Genomic DNA, 23,420 nt, shown 5'->3' with positions numbered 1-23,420 from the left:
TGTTATTTATATAATTTTTTATTTGAAATTCTGGAGAAACTTTTATTCTATTTTTGTATTTAAAATTGAAGGATAGTTTCAATAAACATGTCTTCTCCCCAGAGTTATTTCAAAGAAAGATAATGTATGGACATTGTACAGGAGGGTGAGAGGGTAAGATCCCAAGAAGATGAAATGGAAATTTTCAGGAGCAGAGAAGAAACTTCACACCAAGATGTTTAGACTTCAGTTGACCCACAACCTGGAGCCATTTAGCTGTTGAGTCAAGAGGCAGAATAAGAAGGTTCTGACTCATCTTCTGTCACCAGCTGAGGGGAATGAGAGGAGGCTTTAGACATGGTAGGGCCCCTCCACCCCTTGGGGAAGCCTGGCCGAGCCATCTCCCCTTTTGGCTGAATGACCTCTTTCTTCTGTGTTGACAACTCCTGGAGAAGAGAAGAGAAACAGTCTGGATATCTGCGCTCTGCCCTCCCCATTCTCCCCTCCAGTCTACCTGTCATCGCCATAAGTTCTGCTTCCTTGGCCTCCCTTCCAGTCCTGGGTGACACAGGAAAAAGCCTGTTCAAGGGACTCTGGGAGAACAGGGAGGGTTATTCAATGTTCTCATTCAAACCAGTGTTAATCTCCAGTCTTCTCTCTACCCCAATCGGGTGTCCAACCTGTTGGCATCTCTAGGCCACACTGGAAGAAGAAGAGTTGTCTTGGGCCACACATTAAATACACAAACACTGATGAAAACTGATGAGAAAAAAAGGTTTTAAATAAATTTATGATTTTCTGCTGGGCCACATTCATAGCCATCCTGGGCTGCATGTGGCCCATGGGCCGCAGGTTAGACACCCCCAAAACAGTAAATTCACCTTCCCCTGAATCAGATTCTGCAAACAGATGTTCACCTCTTAAACCTGAGCTAACTGGGGACCTCCAGGCTCTGAGCCTAAATCTGTTAGAAAATCTACCCTGGCTGGTGTAGCTCAGTGGATTGAGCACTGGCCTGCAAACCAAAGGGTCACTGGTTCAATTCCCAGTCAGGGCACATGCCTGGATTGCGGGCCAGGTTCCCAGATGAGGGTGTGTGAGACGCAAAGGATCAATATATCTCTCACACATTAATGTTTCCCCCTCTCCCTCCCTTCCCCTCTCTCTAAAAGTAAGTAAATAAAAATTTTTTAAAAGAAACTAACTAAATAAAGAGAATCCTAAAAGAGGAGTTGGAGGCTGACAGTGTGAAAACCTGAGGTCCATCTGCCACTGTTTTCCATCACCAAAGGCCATTCCTCTTTTCCATCTGGATCCCTTCATCCCAATAACCCTCTAAGACAGGTGGGAAAACCCAATACTCTCCACTCCATGTCTTTAACAGTTCAGTTCCTCCAGCCCCTCAAGTAGCACATTACCGTCTTTCTTCATGGATATGTCCTGTCTATCCCTGACCCACGGGAGTAACCCAGGCCACTCCCCCATGTCATGAGGGATGTAGACTAGTCTTCTCCAATCCCAACAATGAAAGCCAACCTAACGTTTACTGGCACCCTGTTATTACAATGTTGCTTCTAATTCATGATCCCTGCCCATTAACTCTCTCCTTTTTAGGGTGGTGTCAGGCTGTGTCCACATGACCCTGCTCCCCATCCCACACACCTTGGGGCAACCCTCTACCTCACCAAGGACCCCCACACATAGCTGCTGTTGCTGTGCCTCCCTCAGCCGGTCCTCAAACCAAGCCTGGCCATACTTCAGCAGCTCCAACCCCTGCCACAGGGCATCCTGTTCCCTCTCCAGAGCCTGCATCCTCTGCAGCTAGAAAATATAAGAAACAGGTTGCAGCACTCTATATTAGGGCTCCGGACCCTGCCCTTTCTTGAAACTCCTTCTTGGGTTCACTGTCTGGTCACTGAATGTGAGCCTAAACTGGGCAAGGGAAACCAGTGGGGAAGACTTATGAGTCCTCAAAATTGTGTGGAAATGTAGGGGGTAGATCTAGGGAGAGGGGCTTCCCTTGGATCCTCTTGGACTAATACTCAGAGGAAGAAATTCTGGGTCTCTGAGTCTTGGCTTGTCCCCAGTGGTGGCAGCAGAACTATGCAGGAGGCCTGCACCAGGAGCAACCCACCAGCACCCTGGCTTCCCATGGCTCTGAGGTGGGAAGGCCGGGGCCACATTCACTGGCACCCAAGGCCTGCCCCTCCCCACTGCACACCTTGCTGAGTTGCACTGGTCTACTAGCCTTTTAGCCTCTCAGAGGCCCTCCTGCCATGTCTGCCATGGCTGAGGTCTGAGCCTGAGGTGTTCCATCTCCTTGGATTCCTCTGTCTTCCCTCTTAGGTTTTTGTAGCGTCTCCTGAAGTTAGGGTTTGTTTTTTTTTAAGACTTTATTTATTTATTTTTAGAGAGAGGGTAAGGGAGAGAAACATCAATGTGTGGTTGCCTCTTGCATGCCCCCTACTGGGGACCTGTAGGTCCCCAGCTGAGGGTCCCCAATCCCTGGCTGAGGATTGAACCAGTAACCTTTCAGTTTGCACATCAGTGCTCAATCCACTAAGCCACAGCAGTCAGGGTGTCACTATATTTTTAATGAGGCAGGTCAGGTCCTTCTGTAGACTCCTGCTTGGTGTTTCACCTCTTTTCTATTTTCTTGCTTTGTTTTGGCTGCAATGAGAAAACAACTTTCTCCAAAAAATATCTTTATTCCTAATATGAAACAAAATTTCCAGAGAAACTGAGAACTCTGGGTTAGAAAATAATAATGAAATGAAGAGGGAATGGCAGCCCACAGGGGCTTGGGAAGTGGAGGGGGCAGAGGAAGGACTCAGAGGATGGTGGTGGCCGCAGGCAGCACTTCCTGGCTCATGAAAATCTCCAGGTCCAGGTTGGGATCTTCCAAATCCAGTTTCAGAAACTTTTCTACTAATGTCTGGCAACTGAGGGGAGAGAGAACAGTGAGACACATGAGATAACTGACTCCTGAGCAGAGGGGAGAAGTTGTGGCACAGGAAACTGAGACCTTGAGAATTATGGGATTTCAGAAACAGTGTGTCATTGAAAGGCAAAGAGGCTTTCTGAGTCCTTGCAAGGGGACAAGAGCTGCACAAGATGCCAGAGAAAACAAGGAACCTGGGTCATACACTCACTTTTCCATTTGCTTCTCCTTTAGCAACTCCTTGATAGGCTTAATGGGTTTTCCACTGCGGATCAAGTCTGAGACCTAGGCACAGGAAGGGCGGGGAAAGGGTAGGGGGAGTTGGGTAAGAAAAGAGGAAGTAAGTGTCAGAAACCCAGGCCCCTGAGAGGAGCAGGGCAGTGGAAGCAAGCCCTGATAGACATGATTCATATCAGGATCTCATCACCTCCTTGCCACGAGAAATGAGCTTGTCAGGAAGCCTGGCCTGGGCAGCTGTGTGGGAGGCATGGCTGGCATTGGCAACACCTTCGCAAACCCGATAAAAGAAGACAAGATCATTCCCATCCTCACAGGTCTCCATGGTCTTAAAAAAGAATAAAAGGGGACAGTGTGTCATTATCACTCAGCTTCCTGCCCTGAAACCCATGGCCAATCCCTGTGGGGAGTGAGGAAAGGGAAGTCTCTGTTCTGATGGAGGAGCCAGTCTCCAGCTCTGGGAAACACTCGGCTTAGGGGACCCTGGGGGCTAGATTAGTGTCCTCACCAAATACTGCATAAGGGGCCCCTGTGGCAGCAGCTGTAGCTGAAAGAGGCTCAGAAAGTTGGTGGCCACAAAGATGTGGGGACACATGGGACCAAGTGACAGCCAGTGTCGGAGCACAGCAGCCAGAAGTGCAAGTCCATCTACCTGTAGAGAGGACAGGGGTGAGGGTGCAGAACCATGGGTGCTCCACAGGCACCCCTTCCACCCACTCTGGCCTTTCCCATCTTATACTTTTCTGTTTCTTCTCCACCCATATCCCTATTTTCCTGAGGCCCACCCTCCCCGTCATGCTCCTTTGTCTCCTCCATTATCCCCTCCTCAGTTCCTCATCAGTTTCTCCCCTCACCGTGTTCGTTCCCTTGCCGAATTCATCCATAAGGACAAGGGACTGCTCCGTGGCATTGTTCACTGCTTTTGCCACCTGCTGGGTACCAGGTGGACAAAGGAGAGTTTCATTAGCATTTGAAGCCTATAACACACTGACCACAGTCTGCCTGTGAATAAAGCTGCTTGTATTATGTGTCCACCCTACTGGACTGCAAACTCTTTAATGGTGAGGCACATGTTTTGTTTGCCCTTTCGTTGCCAACAGTGCCTCACGCAAAGCAAGCATTCACGAGAGGTTCTCCAGTATAGAGGGCAGGCAGCAGAGGGAATGCTTTTCCTGTTCTGATCATTTTTCATGGGTAAAGTTCCTTCACCATGACCCCCTCCCTCAATCCCCCCTCTCTTTGCTCTGTTTGACCTGGTTGAGGTCGATCATGAAAGTGGAAAGGCCCAGGGAGATGGACTCGCAGCTATGAATTCGGGTGAAGATGGCGTCTACTGCCCCGATCTCAGCTTCCTCTGCTGGTACAAAGCTGCCCACCAGGGCCATGAATGTGATCAGGCCTACCTGAGCAGAGACAGAGACAGAGCCTGAGGCCTGGTGGAATGGGCTGAAGTGAAAGTGAGGCTAAACTGAGAGGTAAATAATAGATCAAAGAGGCATGGACACAGTTTAATAGAAGATCACATGCCCTTCTACTCACTTTAGGATCTGTAGAGAGGGACAGGAAGTCAGCAGGGGCACAGTGGGGAATGGCATGGACCTATGCAGAGGGAAGGGAAGGGAACTGATGCCATGGGAAGATCTATTAGGTCATGGCTCTCCCTCAAGTGGAGAATGGAACATGTGAGGCAGAGGAGCACGGTGTGGATTACAGTGTCTTCATGACAGGAGGGGTTGGAACCCAAAAGAGCTGCAGGAACCTGGGTTGGCTGGCAGGTGGGGGATGAGATGATGGAGAAGATGCCAGAGGCCCAGTGTGCAGGATTCTCCTACCTGTTTGAGGTATATGCTCTTCCCTGAGGAGTTGGGTCCAGTGATGACTTTGACTCTCCCTCTGTTCCCACCGCATTCTGCAGAGTTGGGTACAAAGGTTCGGGCACAGAGTTCCATCAGAGGATGTCTGCAGTGAGTGGAGAGGTATTTCACACATGGGCCAGATGGATCAAGCCCCAGAATATGGGGCCTGAAGGCCCCTCGTGTCCGTGCCTTCACCCCCTCTGTTCTCACCTGCCATTCTGGATTCGCACTCCAAGGAGTTGGGGGGAGTAATGGGGCCTTGAGTAGCCATAGTCCCGGGCAGCACTGGCAAGAGCCAGCAGGACATCCAGGCGGGAGGCAAGGTCCAACACCCGGGTCAAGACAGCTGCCCGTGCCAGCACCTGACACTGCAGCTGGTACATCAGCAGGGTCTCCCGATCTGAGGGTAGGTGAGGGAAAAGGTTGGGGTCAGCTCCAGGGGAATGTGAACAAAAGACAGAGACCAGCAAAGTGACCTGGAAACAGGCTTACACATACAATCCGAGACACCTAGAGACAGAGAAGATGTAGAGTCAGAGTGAAAAGAGCGAGAGCAGGAGGAAAGGGAGCCTGTTAGAATCTCCAAGCTGCCCACTCCCCTTCAGCCTTTCACCTCTCCTCACCCCGGATATCGCAGTGCAGGTCCCCCAGCAATGCATCCAGCTCCTTGGTTCGAGCACTGCGATAGTGCAGCTTCTCCTCTGAGAGAAACTGGATAAGAGAGTTCGAGCTGTGGGCTTTGCATCTCTTGGTCCTCATCCTCTCCCACCTTTCTAACTCCACCTCCAGGCCTCCACCTGACTTCCCTCTCCTTCTTCTCAGAGCTAATACAGATCAAAGTAAAACTACAGAAGAGAGATCCCATATTGGGCAGTACTGATGGAGTAACCCCCCTGTCAGATTCTGATTCATTTTCCTTATTGACTCCCTACAGAGGTTGAGGGTCTTACCATGAACTCCAGTCCCTCGATCTCAAAGTCACTGGCCTCCACCATGGAAGGCAGGCGGGGAATAGAAAGAAGGAAGCCTATCTGGAGAGAGGAAAGAGGAGATAAAGCAGAACATGACATACGGGGCACTTTCTCCTTAGAAGCCAGAGTCCCTTTCATCCCCAATGCTTCCCTCAGGGAGCTAAAGCCACCACAAGGTGTTCATATTTTTCAGGCTTCTGCAGAAGTTTTCTTATCTACCAATGCATCCTTCATAAGCCTAATATCCTCCCTAAAGACCCCTGGAGATCACACCTAGCCTCCTGCCCTCACCAGAGGGATATAGATGACACTGCATGAAGGAATGCGGGAGTCCAGACTCTCCAACTCTTTCCAAGCGACCTCAGTGAGGAAGCTGGGAAGTCCCACCAGCTTTTGTTTTTCTAGAAGAGTAAAGACATGTGGACATCAAAAGTAAGGTTCATGCCCTGGTTGCCATGATCAGCCCCAGTTGTAGTGGCTGTCTACCAAGGATGGTACCCCATCACCAGGCAGGCACGTGTTTCAGGGCTCATAGGCCCATCACCACATCTAACACTCACTCTCATCAATTTCAGGATCTATGCTGGGAAGGACTGTGAAGTGATTTGCAGCAAAACTGCCCTCAAAGTCCACCTGAGGAGGCAAGAAGTCCAGTTGCTTTTTATCCAGCACCATCTCAGTTCTGTTCCTGTTCCTCACTTCTAATGGGCCCCAATTCTCCCTGCAGTCCCTGGTTTAACCCTAACCCTCCAAGCAAATCCTGATGTTCTGCCACCTTTCATCATTCCATTCTTTAGTCATTCAACTGACCTCAGTGTCTCCCAGGTTTCCCCATTTTCCACACTACATCTCTGGCCTCTGGTTCCTCAGGAGCTTGGCCATATTCCTTCCACTCACCACCTTGCCAATGAGACTGATGATATGGTGCAAGTCATCAGAGAACTCTTGGGCAATGTCCCGAAAGAGCGGGATGGACTGGGGCAGGGAGCGACAGGCATCCCTCAGGCCCAGGGCACTGTACACAGTCTGTAGGAAAAGTGAACAGAAGAGGGTGGCCCACACCAGCCCTGGCTGAGGCTAAGGAACAGGGATTGACTGAGAACAAAAGCCAACAAGGAAAAACACAATAACAAAGAAGGAGAGAAAATTTCAAAGGAAAAAAGGAATAGGGAGGAAATGTGCTTGGCACTGCACTAAATACTGAGGTTACAAAGACAACCAAGATATGGTCTCTATCCATATGAGCTTACAGCCTAGGAAGACAAATTTTAATTTTTTAATTTTTAAAATTGATTTTGAAAAGAGAGAGACACAGAGAGACATCAATTTGTTGTTCCACTTATTTATGCATTTACTGGTTGGTTCTTGTATGTGCCTGACTGGGGATCAAACTCACAACCTTGGTATATGGGGATGATGCTCTAACCAACTGAGCTACCTGGCCTGGGCAGAAGACAAATTTTTAAAAAGAAAAATTATGGCCCTAGCTGGTGTGGCTCCACAGGTTGAGTGCCAGACTGCCAACCAAAAGGTCACTGGTTTGATTCCTAGTCAGGGCACATGCCTAGGTTGCGGGCGAGGACCCCAGTGGGAGCGTGTGAGAGGTTTCCCTCCCTTCACCTCTCTCTAAAAATAATAAACAAACAAACAAACAAAATCTTTTAAAAAAGAAAAAGAAGAGGTTATCTATAGATGGAAAGAAGGGACCAAAAAAGAAACTCTTTTTGAGAACTCTGAGAACTCTGAGGTGATTAATTGACTACACCTTGTTTGGGAGATTTGACTTTGGAATGGTGTAAATATTTTACATAATTATATAATTAAATTAAACTTTAAAAAGAAATTCCTAAAAATTAAAACCATAATGAAACAAATGATCATAAATGTATATCCATGTAGTGGCATAACCACAGAGACAGAAACTATTCCAAGTCAGTAAAATAGTCATCTTTCTATCCCTAGTGGGGACAAAAAGAACTGTTTCCCCTAAAAAAATCTTAGTGGTTTTCAATAATCATATAGTTGGTAGTAGTGTTGGTATTGGTATAAGATTGTTGTTGATGTAATGCAGGGAAAAGCAAATGAATGGTATTCTAATTTTATCATTCCTAGTGTTAATGAGAACCAGAATTTCCAGTATGGAAGAAAATATTGAAGAGGATATACATGGTAAGAACCCTGTTGTTCCAAACTTAAAATGGTGGTATTGGTGCTAATTTATTATGCATTTTATTTTATCTTTTTAAAGTTCATAGATCCGTACACAGAAAAGGCCTAGAAGCAATGAGCAAAACACGATGAGCACCCTCTAGCATTCAGACTGTGGTACAGAAATAACATTTCTCACTAAAAGGAACCAGGGCTCCTTGGAGAAATGTCTGCTTCCAGGTCCAAACCAAGAGATGTGAATTATATATCTGGTATATCTTGTCAAGCCAGACAGCAGGAAGCTTATCAAAGTCTACCAGGGTTGTGGTTAAAGGACTCAAAAGCTAACCTCAACAGGCTCCCATTGGAACAAGATGGAATAATTTGAACATGTATAAAGAATAAAAAGACTGCTATGACTGGTGTGCCTCAGTGGGTTGGGTGTTGTCCTCCAGATCAAAATGTCAACGGTTTGAGTCCCGGTCAGAGCACATGCCTGGGTTGCAGGCCAGATCTCTGGGTGGGGGCCTGCGAGAGGCAACCAATCAATGTTTCTCTTTATACATTGGTGTTTCTGTCCCTCTTTCTCCCCTCCTCTCCCTCTCTCTAAAAATAAATAGACAAAACCTTTAAAAAAAATTTAAAAGACTGAAGAGCATGTGTAAATCTAGTTCATAATGACACTAAAACAGCAACAAAAAAAACTCATTGGCTACCTGGGAGGATGTTATAGAACTAATTTACTAAGATGATAGCTGATAAACAAAGGTGGAGAAAAAAATCAAGCAATTTTCTGTAATATGAACTGTATCACTGGGTAATCAAAGAGCAGACGAGAAGACGTTTTTCTCTATAGAATAATCTGGCTAACAAATAAACAAAGAGTGACAGAAGTAAAATAACCACTTTGTGTCCTGACCAGTAGGGCTCAGTTGGTTGGGCATCTTACCACAAAGTGAAAGGTCTCCAGTTCGATTCCCAGTCAGGGCATATGCCTGAAGGCCAGGTTTCAGGGTCCCCAGTAGGGGGCACTCAAGAGGCAACCACACATTGATGTTTCCCTCTCTATCTCCTTCCCTTTCCCTCTCTCTAAAAATAAATAAAATCTTTGAAAAAAAAAATATATATATATAAAAGAGAGTAGGAGAAAGGAGAGAGACAGAAACACAGACAGAGAGAGCAGAAGGAACACATAAAAGAGACTTAAAAGATCCCTGGCTGGGTGGTTTGGTTGGTTAGAATATTGTTCTGATACACCAAGGTTGTGGGGTCAATCCCTGGTCAGGGCATATATAAGAATCAACCAATCATAAATAAATGGAACAACAAATCAGCGTTTCTCTCTCTAAAATCAATAACTTAAACACACACACACACACACACGCACACACACACACACAAAACTCCTGACCAGATGGCTCCGTTGGTTGAAGCATTATCTCGTACACCAAAATGTGGGTTCAATCGCTGGTCAAGGCACATACCTAGGTTGTGGGTTTGATCCCTAGTCAGGGCATTTACAGGAGGTAACCAATCAATGTTTCTCTCACATCAATGTTTCTCTGTTTCTCTCTCTAAAATATCGATAAACACATCCTCAGGTGAGAATGTTTTAAAAATCATGATGTTTAAGAGTCTAGAAATTTAAACATTAGATAGTTAATGATGTTAAATAATTGTGTTAATTTTTAGGTAACATAATGGTAGTCATTCTTTTTTAAACATAACTTTCTTTTAGCCCTGGCTGGTGTGGCTCAGTGGATTGACTGCTGGCCTGTGAACCAAAGGGTCACCAGTCCAATCCCCAGTCAGGGCACATGCCTGGGTTGCGTGCTAGGTCCCCAGTTGGGGGTACACGAGAGGCAATTGATTGATGCATGTCTCTCGCACCTCAATGTTTCTCTCCCTATCTCCCTCCCTTCCCATCTCTCTAAAAATAAATAAAATCTTTAAAAAGAATAACTTTTCTGTTAGAAATCATACTGAAATATTTATGGATGAAATGATATGATGACTGGGAATTGCTTAAAAATAATCTAGATAGTGGAAAATGGGAGATGATATACATGGAATAAGACTGGCATGAGTCAGCCCTGGCTGGCGTAGCTCAGTGGATGGAGCGCGGGCTGGGAACCAAAGTGTCCCAGGTTCAATTCCCAGCCAGGGTACATGCCTGGGTTGCAGGCCATAACCCCCAGCAACCGCACATTGATGTTTCTCTCTCTCTCTCTCTCTCCCCCTTCCCTCTCTAAAAATAAATAAATAAAATCTTTAAAAAAAGCCTAGTAAATTGAAAAATAAAATTTAAAAAAATTTATAAAAAAAAAGACTGGCATGAGTCAAAGTGTTGAAGCTGCAAGGTGGATACATGAGGGTTTGTTTTACTATTTTTGGACAACTGCTACAATATGAGCTTTAAAAAAGTGTTAGGATAAAGTTGGACATGGTAACCACAGTACAGAAGGTCTAGAACACATGCTGAAGGGCTTAACCTGAACTTTTAGAATGCAAGAGGGTAGGTCCTACCTTGTAGAGAACCTGCCAGTCGCTGACCTTGGTGTGGGACAACTTCATGCGTTTCAGAATCAGCTACAGTCAGGCAAAGACAATCAGAGAAAGAAGCAGCCGTTGTTTTCCCTTGCTCACCCTAATGCCCCTCCAGAAGCCCAATATCCCATATTGGCCCTCAACCTCCTTCCTCATCTCCCTGCACCCCGACCCTGGGCTCACAGGCACATTCTTGATGTGACCCAGCAACCGATGCAGCATCTGAGCCATGTCCAGATTCTGGGGTAGCAGGAAAAACTGAATGACATCCAGACGAGAATTTAGTTCCTCTAAGTCATGAGTTGGACGTGTGAACCACAGCCTGGAAGTGAGGGTTGGGGTGAGGAGACCAGAAATTACATCTGTTCTCATCATGCTCAATTTGTGAAAATGTGTGTTTGCAGGTCCCTGGCAATTGGGGCAATATGTATCTGTACTGGCAAGTACAGTGTCCTACCTGTGCAGGGGTGTTTACAATATACCTACTGACATTCTCTGCATGTGAGCACAACTATGTCTGTGTATCAGTTTTTTGTTTTGAAAGATTTTATTTATTTTGAGAGAGGGGAAAAGAAAGGAGAAAGAGAGGGAGAAAAACAGCAATGTGTGGTTGCCTCCCATGTGCCACCCACGGGGCACCTGGCCTGCAACCCAGGCATGCGCCCTGACTAAGAATTGAACCAGTGACCCCTTGGTTCACAGGCCAGCATTCAATCCACTGAGCCATGCCAGTCAGGGCTGTGTATCACAATTTTGATGGATATGACCATATGTGTCATTGCATGTGGATATGTGATAGAACTCATCAATATTTTAGATGGAGAGCAATGTGCCAAGGCATTTGTATGACAACACTCTAGCTCTCTTGGTGGCTAAGTAGGAGAGGGTGAGTCAGAGGCAGTTTGTATCTATGTATTTAGCTGTGAAAATGTCTCTGGTGTAGTAGCAGACATTCATCTTTTCATGTTCATCCTGTGAAAGTATATAATTATACCATGTGTAATTATTTAAGTCCTCAATGCATGATGATGGTCATCTCTGCAGAGAAGAAAGGACTGGGGAGGGACACTTGAAGGGCTTCAATAATACTGTCTACTCTTTATTTTCTTCAAGATTTTATTTTAGAGAGGGGGGAAGGGAAGGAGAAAGAAAGGGAGAGAAACACTGATCAGTTGCCTTTCGCATGAGCCCCAAATGAGGACCCAGCCTGCAACTCAGGCATGTGCCCTGACTGGGAATCAAACCAGCGACCCATTGGCTCACAGGCAGACACTCAATCCACACAAGCCAGGTCCAGGGTCAAAGATGGGTTTTAGGGCACCTCTGCTCCTTGGCCACAAAAGGCTTTTCCAGTCCAGGGAGCAGTGTAGGCCAGGCTGTGAAGGTCTTTCTCCACTTTGGAGAGTACATGAGCCTCATCAAGCTAACTTTCATGTAAAACATCTAGGTTTTTACTGCTAGTGCCAGGATTTTAGTTAAGCCAAACTTCCTTATTTTAGAGCTGAGGAAATGAGACCCCTGTAGCATAAATGACTTGTGCAGTCATACTGCTAGTCAGAAGTAGAGCTGGGTCTCAAACTTGGGTCTCCAGACTACTAGGACAGTGTTCTTTAAAACATACTGTGGCCCTGGCTGGTGTGGCTCCATGGATTGAGCACCAGCCTGTGAACCAAAGGGTTGTTGATTTGATTCCCAGTCAGGGCACATGCCTGGGTTGTGGGCCAGGTCCCCAGTAGGGGACATGTGAAAGGCAACCATACATTAATGTGTCTCTCCCTCTCTTTCTCCCTCCCTTCCCCTCCCTCTGAAAATAAATAAATCTTAAAAAAAAGAAAAGCATACTGTGACATTCAACCAAATTCCTGGTACCCTGTCCAGCTTTAGTCCAGCTGAGTCCTTAGTTCATCATTCAGATTATGATTGCATGTCCTGGGGAATCCTATCAAGAATCTGCATCCCCCCCACCTTTAATTCAGTTCTCTTCCCCATTGAGATCCTTCCCTGTCATCCCTGGTTGAGATTAAGAGAGCTGTACCTGAAGCACTGGAGAATGTGACGGTAATTAAAATCACCTACCAGTTACCTGGAAATGAACCTACAAATTACTCTAAATTAACCTCCAAAAGACACATCTCAGGGCAGGTGAAATGGGGAAAATATTGTGCATCTATAGGCTGGCAAAGGTATCTGCTGAATTCTTTTTTTGGGAGGGAGGTGGCAGGGGGACTGCTAAGTTCTTAGAGATGATGCCACCAGTGTTCTTGCATTTCCGTATCGTGCTCACTCACTGAGTACTACAGTGTACAAGGTGATGTAGGCACTGAGATAACAGGAATGGCCACTGTATGAGGGCAAGCAAATTCACTGCTGACTAATTCCCATTGATGTGGCAGTGCAACAAGAAAATATAAATAAGCACTACTTAGCACACAGGAAAGTGAGTGTCAGTTTCCTTATAGGGGCCTATGACAGCTTCACAAAAAAAGGTGATAGATGGCACCTTGAAGTAAGATTTTGACAAAGTGGAGAATAGGGAACTTCTTAGAGAGACAGAATACAGGCATGATGTATTCCCATGATGGCAAGTGGCCCCAAATGACTGGAATGTAGGATGGATCCAGTGAGAAAGGATTTAGGCCCTGGCTGGTATGGCTTAGTGGGCTGGAGCATCATACCATACATCAAAAGGTCGCAGGTTAAATTCCTGGTCAGTGCACATACCCAGGTTATGGATTCAATCCCTATTTGGGGCGTATATCCCAGTCAGGGTATGTATAAGAAGGCAACCAATCGATGTTTTGTTTTGTTTTGTTTTGTTTTTAGAGAAAGAGGAAGGGGGAGAGAGGGAAAGAGAGAAACATCAATCAGTTGCCTCCTGTACACATCCCAACTGAGGACTGAACCTACAACCTGGGTATGTGCTCTGACCAGGAATTGAACCTGCAACTCTTTGGTGCACAGGAAGATGCTCCAACCACCTGAGCCACACAGCCAAAGCAAGATGCTAATCTTCATCCTACAGGTAATAAGGAAGCCTCTTGAGGTTTGTTATTTTATTTCTACCTAAGGTTTTAAAAAACGTGGAATGACATGCTCAGATCTCTGTTTTGGATTAACAGGTATTTTAGAACAAAAGATTAGAAAAAAGAAGAGAGTAGAAGCAGAGAGACTAATGTGGAGTTATATGCAATGCTTCAAATTAGAAATGATGAGCCCTGGCGGGTGTGGCTCAGTTGGTTGGAACATCATACCATGGATTGAAAGGTGGTGGGTTCAATTACTGGTTAGGGCACATACCCAGGTTGTGAGTCAATCCCTGGTTGGGGTGCATATCCCAGGTGGGGCGTGTATAAGAAGGCAACCAATCAATGTTTCTCTCTCCCTCCTTCTCTCTCTAAAAAAACCAATGCCCTCAGGTAAGGATTAAAAAATAAATAAGTAAATAGAAATGATGATAGCCAGAATTAGAGCAGTGAAAAGGAAAGGTCAAAGGGATGGCTGAGAGAGACACTGGAGGACAGAATAGGCTCTAGTGAATGAGTGAATATGGGGGGTGGGGTGAGAGAGAAGCATCAATCCAAGGTTCAGAGCTTGAGAAGCTGTATTGCCAGCAATGCCATTAACCATAAAGGGGAATCCAGGAAGAGGAACAGGTCCAGTGGGTGTCAGTTTGGATGCTCTGAGTTTGTGCTACCTGTAGAAATTGCAGGTAGCAACAATGTGTAATTAGCATTCTACATATGGAGCACTGAACTAGACCTACAAATTGAGAGTTATCAGAATAGCTCAAATTTGCAGTGTGGTTTTGGTAATTAAACATGTTACCATGTATACATTAGGGTTTTGTGATTGTGTTTCTGTTGCTTGTATGTGTGCAAGTCTGCATACTATTGAGTATATGTTTATCTTTGCTGACAACACAAAATAAGCATAATACCAGTTACCACATGGGTTGTTAAAGGATTAAATGCATTTAGCCAGCTTTCCCGAAAGGGCAGCTGTTTTTGTACTACTACATGACATGGTATGTATGTCTGTAGACAGCATGAATTAGCCTATAGTACACGTATGAGACCCACTCACCTGAGCAGCTTCTCTCCCCATTTACAGCGGCATCTATTCAGGATTCCTGTGGGGGGAGTCAGAAAAAGGAATGTGTGGCTGAGGCATCTGGGTCAGAGGTTCCAGTGTTGGGCAGGCTAATCTGAGGGGCATTCCCCAGACACAGGATACAAAGGCAGTCAAAGTCAGCACCTGGCCACAAGCCTGAATCAGGATAACCTTACATGGGCTTAGGGGAGGGAACATACTCATTGGAACACTCAGCCAGAAAAATATGCAGAGCAGAAATAGTCAGACTCACAAAAAGCCCAATACATATATGTAAACATTAGATACTACCCACTGATATATGCATAGTGAAACTAGGCGGACACTCTGGGCAGTATGTGTAGTACACCCTAAAGCTAGAGACAACTGATAAAGACTCTATGCAAATAAAAAATGGGCATTTTCACAGTTACCAACTCTCCTCTGAGTATAGGGCCTCCCAAAGTCCCTATGTAGGTGCATAACTAGTAGAAGCATTCACATTCATGCAAACCCAAGGAATGAACATGGAATTGGTAAAGTAGGAGATGATATGCCAATGACATTAGACAACTACAGGGTAAGGGGAAATGCCCAAGTTCAGGGAGGGTAAAAGGGGATTAAGAAAGCTGATGGGAGCCCTGGCTGGTGTGGCTCAGTGGATTGAGTGCTAGTCTACAAACCAAAGGGTCACAGGTTCGATTCTCAGTCAGGACACATGCCTGGATTGCAGACCAGGTGCCCAGTGAGGGGCATGTGAGAGGCAACAGTACATGGATGTGTCTTTCTCTCTTTCTCCCTCCCTTCCCCTCTCTCTAAAAATAAATAAATCTTTTAAAAAATAAAATAATAAAAATAAATAAAATATTTTTTAAAAATTTTGAGAGTGCAAGAGACATCTCGCAATAGCAGTGAAGTGGGAAGAGAGGAGCTTGGAGACAGCTGCATTTCTGGAAAGCTTCTGTAGTGCAGGATGAGGGGTAGGGTATACATACCAAAGAGGCTGAGCCCCTCCTTCAATCCACTGGCCACTTTGTACACTGAAGGGTGAGACTCACTCTTAAATATCTGCAAAACACTGTCAGGGAAAAATAGGAGAGTTCTAGGTAACTTGGATTTTTAAAGGGAATTAAGAAAATGGAAGGTGTTTGGAACATTTCTCCTGAGATTGAGTCTTGATATAAGGTTGTCCCCTTACTTCTCTCTGCCTCAGTTTCTCCCTTCAGAAAAGAAGGGTAATACCTTTATGATTTTCTTCTTTCTCCCTCACCCCCACTTCTTTTTTCTTCAGGGAAAGAGATCTTAATAGCTTTAGGATTAAAGAAATTGGAGCCTCATTATGATTTTAGAGCATTACGCTGAAACCTTCCCCCTTCCCAGAGATGACTGCCTGCCTCCATTTCCTTACCTGTAAGTATCTCGATCTATGCTCACTAGATGGGTCCTGAGGGTAGAAAATAAGCAGAAGGGAAGGTGCTGGGGTATGAGAGGTCAGAGTTAATTTCTAAGTTTCATCCCTTTTGCCTCACCCCCAAAACAGTCTCCCCAGAGCTCCACATCCCCTTAGGTGCTCCCGTGTGTCCTAGAGCACTTTACCTGATAGGTCACTGCCCACACTCACCCTTACCCTCCATCCAACACTGTGTTCTATTCGGGCCTCCCACCTTACTTTGGCTGAGATTATGGTAAATCACCTACAACACAAATTTCTTAAAGCCCAGGATGGGGATGCTGATGTTATAATCTTCCAGTTCAACCCCGATTCTTCTTCGACCCAGGAACTTGAGCAGCCCTCCAAGTGCTCGAACCTGGGAGGGGATTAGTAGTGGAGCAGGGGTAAATCCCAATATCCCAGAGGCTGGACAATAGCAGGGAAAACTAGTATTTTTCCAGAGCTAGGCTAGGACCTCCTAGTACTCAACCCAAGGACTGGGGTGCTTTTGCCTTCCTCCATCCTATGACATCACAGCCCTGACTTCCCAGAACCCATCTCACCGTGAGAAGACAGTCAAAGGGAATGATGGAGGAGAGGAAGATAATTTTCTCAGTGGTGGTCATGGAGTCTGGGATGAAAGCGTAGTTTCCAGAAAGGAGGCGCTGTTTGCTTATCTCCAAACCTATTTTGGATAAGGCATGGGAGGGAAAGGTTTTGTAGCCTAAACCTTTATCCCAGTTTGAGACTGTAACAACAGAAGCAAGAGAGATGATTTGACATGCCAAGCTCACACAGGCAGTTAATGGAAAACTGAAACAAGAACCAAATTTTCAGACTCTTAGTCTAACTCTCTTTATCCTACATATGATATAAAGATGTTTGGCTGAGATCACACCCTAAGAAAGATATCTGTCTGGAAATGGGGACTTCGGGTGAAAAAGATCATATAACACCAATACCCTAACATCTAATTAGGACAGAACATTTCCTATCTTTTTTTCTAACTTGCAAAGGTTAAGGAAGTTCCTTATGGATTATCAAAGTTGCTGAAGCGGTAGTTTTTCCTCCCTCAACAAATGACATTGGCTTAAAGGGAGAAATTACAATAATCAAAGCTGTCCAAAAATATCACCAATCTCTTATCAGGGGAGGCCCTCATTCCTAGACATGCCTAAGTAAAAGTTTCATAATAAGCTGCAGGTTATTAAAGGGTAGGGAGCAGGAGAGATCCTGAGGAGACTGGTCATAGGGCTTGGAGAACTCAAAGGTTTAGGATGAGATAAGGCACAGGGGAGACTTTTGATGATGGGGTGTAGTTAGAAGGGGTTGGGAAACTAGGATGTGGGACTGGGCAAACTAAAAGGAGATACCAAAATCCACATTTGGCAAAAATATGATTTCAGGTCTCTTCGGCTCTCTCCGTTGCTGGGAGGCTGTGAAGGAGGCAAAGAAAAGGTCATTAGTCTGTACATTTCAGTCTTTCTGCCTGCCCCACCTTCCCTATCATCCAATTCTGGCTTCCTGACTCTACCTCCCTCCAAGACCCTTTAGTTTTCTGTAATATTCCATACTTTTGTCCTGTCTCATTTTCCTTCTCAGCTTTATTCAGTCCTTACCAAGCCTCCCCAGAAACCGTGTCATATTCTCATCCTGTTTGGCACTCGTAACAACAGACTGGGGATTGATTTCATCCAGAACTTGGAAGGAGAATGAAGACCAATGAGTTAAAGAATCTTTGTCATTTGACTAAGAGAAAACCCATAACCCTTTCCTTGCTATCTCCCTTCCCATCTCAAAAACGTATTTCCTCTAAGAACAGGGAGTGTCCAACACATTGGGAGCATAGGTAGGAGTCAGGCATGAGAATTAGGAAAGAAGAGGGTAATGAGACTGGTGAGGGATGGGAGGGAAAAGGAGTATCCTGGGGATTGTCAATAGACTATAAACCCCAACAGGACAGACAGGACTGTTTTGCCCAGGACTGTATCTCCAACACCTGGTACACTGTGAACACCTAAACATATCTGTTGAATAATGAAATTCCTAAGAACACCAGGCCATCCTCTGGAAATCAACTAATAAAACCGACTGAGTCAGGTAAGCACATGAGTGAAAGACATTTCCAAACCCAGAGTAGAGAAATTGCTGGTTCCTCCCCCACCTCTCTGGAGGAGCTTGAGGTTCTCGTGGTCTGGGGCGTCTGGCATGAAGTGGATGGTGGAGTCACTAGTGTCATAGTAGGCAATGCCCAAGTGGCCTAAATTCCACAGCACACAGAGATGGATCTTTCTCGAGGAAGAAAGGAAACCAGTATTTGAGCCACTTCTCAGTGCAGGATTGTGCCGTGCCTTACTGAATTTTCATCATTTTCTCAAATCTCTGAGATAGGGATCATCACCCCCTTCAGTAAATGTGAAACAGACGTCAGCGGCGGTGAGTAACCAGCCCAGCCCAGCCCAGCCCTCCTCGGTCAACTCCTCGCCCTCCCCATTCTTTGGAGCTCTTGCTCCAGCGACCTCTCCCGATTCTTTAGAGCTCTCGCTCCAGCGACCTCGCCGCCCCAGAGACCTCCGCTGGCTCCTCCGGGTCATCCTCTTCTGCCTCCCCAGGGCCCGGCACTGGGGTTGCGCTGGGGAAGCTGGTCGCTGACGCCTCGGATCCCAGTCCCTGCGGCGTCCCGCCTGTGGTAGCTCCGACTAAGGCCATGGCCGGGGAGGCTCTGAGGATGCGGAAAATAATAGCGGTTCCTGAGCGAGCGTTCACCCTGAGTTAGTTGGCAAGGGCGCCGCGCCCAAGTGCAAATTCACTGAGAAGTCTGGGAGAGGGCTGAGGCGAGAAATAAGTCACATCGTTTTCAAGATTTGTGGGGCATTTTGAGAGGTGACCTCAGGTATTTCACTGACGCATGGACTATGGAAACCCCCCATTTCTGTCACGTAGAGGGTGTATTTTGATGGAGACGGTCTGAGGGGTCAGTGAGGAAAGCCGTGCAAGCCTGCTCTTCCAGTCCTAGCCAGCCACGCCCCCACGTCCACAGACCACGCCCCCATAACCTGAGCTCCACATTCTCAACTTCCCCACCCCACTTGCGCACAATTTGTGGGGTTTTCCCGCCTTTTCTGTCACTCGGACCACGACGAGCGCGAGATCGCGTCACTAACAGCCACGGGCCTGCGGGATAAGCGCGCCAGCGCTTGCACACGCCCCACCCCTTTAGTCACTATTGGTGGGAGAGACCCGAGAGGGATGTAGTCGTTGAAAAGGATGGACGTTGATTGGCCTATTTTCAAACGGGGCGTCGCCAGAATGTTCAAACTTCCCGCTCTCTTCCGTTGCTTAGCACCCAGGCCTTTTGCCCTCGGGGTTTCTGGGATTTGATTAAACGGGGTGGAGCCTGTGAGAAGACCGGAAGCAGTGGTTGTATCCAAGCCCCCGGAACTGTGCTAGGGTATTTGCCTGGGGGTGGGGATCTTAAAGGACCAGGGGCGCGTTTTTTTGTTTTTTTCCTGGAGAGCGGAGATAAGTAACAGTATTCAACCTGTGCCAACAACTCTTAAGTTAACATTTGTCCCTCTGAGTTAATATTTACAAAGAACTTAGAACAGTGCCTGGCAAAGTAGTAAGAGCTACCCGAATGCTTTTTAAAAAATATTTTATTTATTTATTTTTAAAGAGAGGGGAGGAAGGGGAGAGGGAGAGAAACACGGATATGTGGGTTGCCTCTTCAAGATCCCCAACCCCAGACATGGCCTAAAACGCAGGCATGTGCCCCCACTGGGAATCTAAACGGTGACCTTTTGGCCTGCCAGGACAACCCCCAACCCATTGAGCTACACCAGTCAGGGTGTGTGTTTTAAATAAGCAGAAATAAGTGAGGCTCCTACCATAGTCCTTCTTTGCCAATTTCCTGGGTACAGTATACAGCCAACCCAACAAGGGCACTGTAGGACCTAATTTATTCATTTTTTAATAAATTGACTAATTTATTTCATGTTCAGTTTTATTTATTGATTTTAGATGGGGGTGAAAGAGAGAAACATCGATTTGTTGTTCCACTTATTTATGTATTCATTGGTTGATTCTTATATGTGTCCTGACAGGGATCGAACCTGCAACCTTAGTGTATGGGGAATGATGCTCTAACCAACTGAACTACCTGGCCAGCATAGGCCTAATTTATAATTTCAGCCCCCCAAGAGGAAATGAAAGTGTTGGAATTACACCAAATTCCAGCAAAGAGTAGACCTGATAAGAAAACCAACACCACCATACAGCGACACAACGCGATGACATGGTTTGCCCTGCCTTGGCGAATACTTAAGGCTCTGCCTCTTACTCCATAACAGGTGCGCCAAGACAAAAAAAAAAATATGGTCCAAACGAAAGAACAGATCAAAGCTCCAGAAAAAAATACAACTAGTGATGAAGAGATAGCCAACTTATAAGATGCAGAGTTCAAAACACTGGTAATCAGTATACTCACAGAAATGGTTGAGTATGGATGCAAATAAAGGGTATAAAAATAGAGGAAAAAGTAAAGGCTATGAAAAGTGAAATAAGGAAAATGTACAGGGAGCCAACAGTGAAGGGAAGGAAACTGGGACTCAAATCAACATTTTGGAGCAGAAAGACAAAAGAAACATTCAACCATAACAGAATGAAGAAACAAGAATTCAAAAAAATGAAGAGAGGTTTAGGAATCTCCAGGACAACTTTAAACATTCTAATATCCAAATTATAGCAGTCCCAGAAGGAGAAGAGGAAGAGCAACAAGTGGAAAACTTATTTGAAAACATAATGAAGGAGAACTTCCTAAACCTAGCAAAGAAAATAGACTTTAAGGAAGTCCAGGAAGCTCAAAAAGTCCCAAAGAAGTTGGACCCAAGGAGGAACACATCAAGGCACACCATCATTACATTACCCAAGATTAAAGGTAAGGAGAGAGAGAATCTTAAGAGCAGCAAGAGAAAAGGAGATAGTTACCTATAAAGGAGTTCCCATGGGACTATGTGCTGATTTCTCAAAAGAAATCTTGCAGGCAAGAAGGGGCTGGAAAGAAGTATTTGAAGTCATGAAAGGCAAGGACCTACATCCAAGATTACTCTATCCAGCAAAGCTACCATGTAGAATGGAAGGGCAGATAAAGTGCTTCCCAGATAAGGTGAAGTTGAAGGAGTTCATCATTACCAAGTCCTTATTATATGAAATGTTAAAGAGACTTAATCTAAGAAGATAAAAATATGAACAGTAAAATGACAACAAACTTACAACTATCAACAACCGACCCTAAAAAAGTGGGGTTGGGGGGAATGAACTAAGCAAACAACTAGAACAGGAATAGATTCACAGAAATGGAGATCACATCGAGGGTTATCAGCAGGGAGGGGGAGTAGTAATGGGGGAAAAGATACAGGGAATAAGAAGCATAAATGGTAGGTACAAAATAGACAGGGGGAGGTTAAGAGTAGTACGGGAAATTGGAGAATCCAAAGAACTTATATGTATGACCCATGGACATGAACTAAGGTGGGGGAATGATTGTGGGAGGGGGCATACAGGGTGGTAGGGAATGAAAGGGAGAAAAAAATGGGACACTGTAATAGTATAATCAATAAAACATATTAAATTTTTAAAAACACCAACACTGCTTTGGGACATGGCCATAACCCCGGGCACACACACCCTAAGGACAGAAGGGTGCCATTCATTCCTACAGCAACTATTTAGTGCCTGCTCTGGGCCGGGTGGTGGATTCAAAATAATGAACATAGTTAAGTGCAGGCTTCAAGAGGCTAACTTTTCAGTGTGTGTGAAGGTAGGAGAAGCAAGGAAATTGTGACACAAAAATAAAAATATATGTACTTTAAAAAATAGATCCCTTAAAACACATCTTCTTAGCCTTGTTCTGAGTACCCTGAGATGGGGAGATCCCACCCAAGAATTTAGGAAAGGTGGTTGAGTAACCTGGCTCTGCTAAACAGTGATTGGAAAATGCCCTCTATCAAGAAAGGAGGGAGATCGAGTTAAGGACAAGGTTAATGGTTACACATAGCAAGTTATTGAGCAATGGTGCTTAGGAAACCTGGAGGAGGTTGATGAGGAGTGTCTAAGGAGTGTCTGGGAGGGGCACACCTTCCAATCTGGGGTGGGAAGAGATTAGGGACTGGTTTACCAAGCCCAGGAAGGGAAGGGAGTAGAAAGAGAAACCTGTGCAGAAAAGGAAAGGGAAGATATTGAGATAAGAGACAAGCAAGGGTGAGGAGATGAAATGGGAGGGAGACCTTTGAATCAGGATTTGGGGCATTGCTGTATGGTATCAGGAGAGGGCAGCACCACCTGTCATCTGGGGAAATTAAGGCAAAAATACCTTGTGTGTAGCCATGCCAGGCAGCCAAAGTCAATATTGATGATGGAGGCAGCTCTAGCTATAAAGCTGTAGGAAAGAAAAAAAGAGGCAAGGGTGAAGCTGCCAAACCTGTTTGAGCTCATGGCTGGCCCAACTTGCTCGAGGCTTCTCCTAGAGGGAATATCTTTGTGTGGCAGATTCTCTTTCTCCACAAAACTATAGCGGAAGAGGACTCTGGGAAGTAAGGTTGCTTTGACATCCCTCAGATAGAAGGGGTCCTATTTGCAGATTTGAAGATTCCCGTGGAAGAAATTTCCTGTACATGCACATATTTATGGAATCATTGTACATCCTTATAGGATGTTACAATTCAAGGGAGCAAATACCAAATATATCCATCCCCTCTCTGGGGAGGAAGGAGGTAGGCCTTCTAGGGAGGTGAAAACCTCCAGAAGAGGAAGCATGAGAGGAAACCACAAACTGCTTGTTTCCAGCAGCCTCTCTTTTCATTCCACTCCACTCCTCCCCCAAGTCCCTCCTTTTTTTAAAGTTTCAAGCTGTTTTGCTCTTGTGTCTTTGCAGTCACCAAGTTTTCCTGGTCTTTTTAGACACTGAGTGATGAGGGGAAAAAAGAATGGATAGTTGGATAGGAGAGTTAAGATATAGAGGCTGGAATATATTCCATTTGGAGGCCACATTCTTGGGTTATTTTTCAGCGGATCATAGTTTGATAGACCTCCAAAATCAAGGTGACTGAGGAGGGAGAGAGCTACTCTCCCTGTCTTATTTGTGTCCCCAAGGCCTCCATTCACTCTCACTCTGCTCCTGTCTGATCTTTGTTTTTTACCTATGATAGGGCCAGCTAACGCCC

The 23,420-nt window shown here is 45.5% G+C and overlaps 2 protein-coding genes across 7 annotated transcripts; both read right to left on the bottom strand.

Moving 5' to 3' along the window:
* Positions 1-263: 263 nt before the first annotated feature.
* SAPCD1 (suppressor APC domain containing 1) lies at positions 264-2,210 on the bottom strand. The gene is given in 7 exon segments (XM_036022584.1): positions 264-425; positions 494-528; positions 531-577; positions 856-955; positions 1,580-1,585; positions 1,665-1,800; positions 2,022-2,210. Coding segments are annotated over 7 exon segments (627 nt in total). The 5' UTR covers positions 2,163-2,210.
* Positions 2,211-2,675: 465 nt separating this feature from the next.
* On the bottom strand, positions 2,676-19,823 carry MSH5 (mutS homolog 5). 6 transcript variants are annotated; one of them, XM_036023829.1, is made up of 26 exons: positions 19,290-19,823; positions 18,772-19,029; positions 18,365-18,488; positions 17,820-17,900; positions 17,574-17,636; positions 16,764-16,885; positions 16,467-16,576; positions 16,177-16,212; positions 15,764-15,846; positions 14,763-14,808; positions 10,863-11,001; positions 10,659-10,721; positions 6,882-7,010; positions 6,545-6,617; positions 6,276-6,385; positions 5,964-6,044; positions 5,637-5,724; positions 5,224-5,413; positions 4,990-5,116; positions 4,697-4,756; positions 4,411-4,560; positions 4,012-4,089; positions 3,666-3,809; positions 3,348-3,485; positions 3,132-3,205; positions 2,676-2,921 (listed from the first exon to the last, which is right to left on the bottom strand). In XM_036023829.1, exons 2-26 carry the CDS (start codon positions 18,907-18,909, stop codon positions 2,810-2,812), a joined length of 2,559 nt encoding a protein of 852 aa, XP_035879722.1. In that variant the 5' UTR covers positions 18,910-19,029; positions 19,290-19,823; the 3' UTR covers positions 2,676-2,809. The 6 variants fall into 6 exon arrangements, with proteins under 6 accessions (XP_035879722.1, XP_035879723.1, XP_035879726.1 ...); XM_036023830.1 differs by having other exon boundaries at positions 4,012-4,086; positions 18,772-19,821; XM_036023833.1 differs by lacking the exon at positions 6,882-7,010 and having other exon boundaries at positions 18,772-19,823.
* Between the last annotated feature and the right edge of the window lie 3,597 nt (positions 19,824-23,420).

This window comes from Phyllostomus discolor, chromosome 4, assembly GCF_004126475.2.
Source record: "Phyllostomus discolor isolate MPI-MPIP mPhyDis1 chromosome 4, mPhyDis1.pri.v3, whole genome shotgun sequence".
Lineage (NCBI taxonomy): Eukaryota > Metazoa > Chordata > Mammalia > Chiroptera > Phyllostomidae > Phyllostomus > Phyllostomus discolor.
This window is presented reverse-complemented; position numbering and strand designations above follow the sequence as displayed.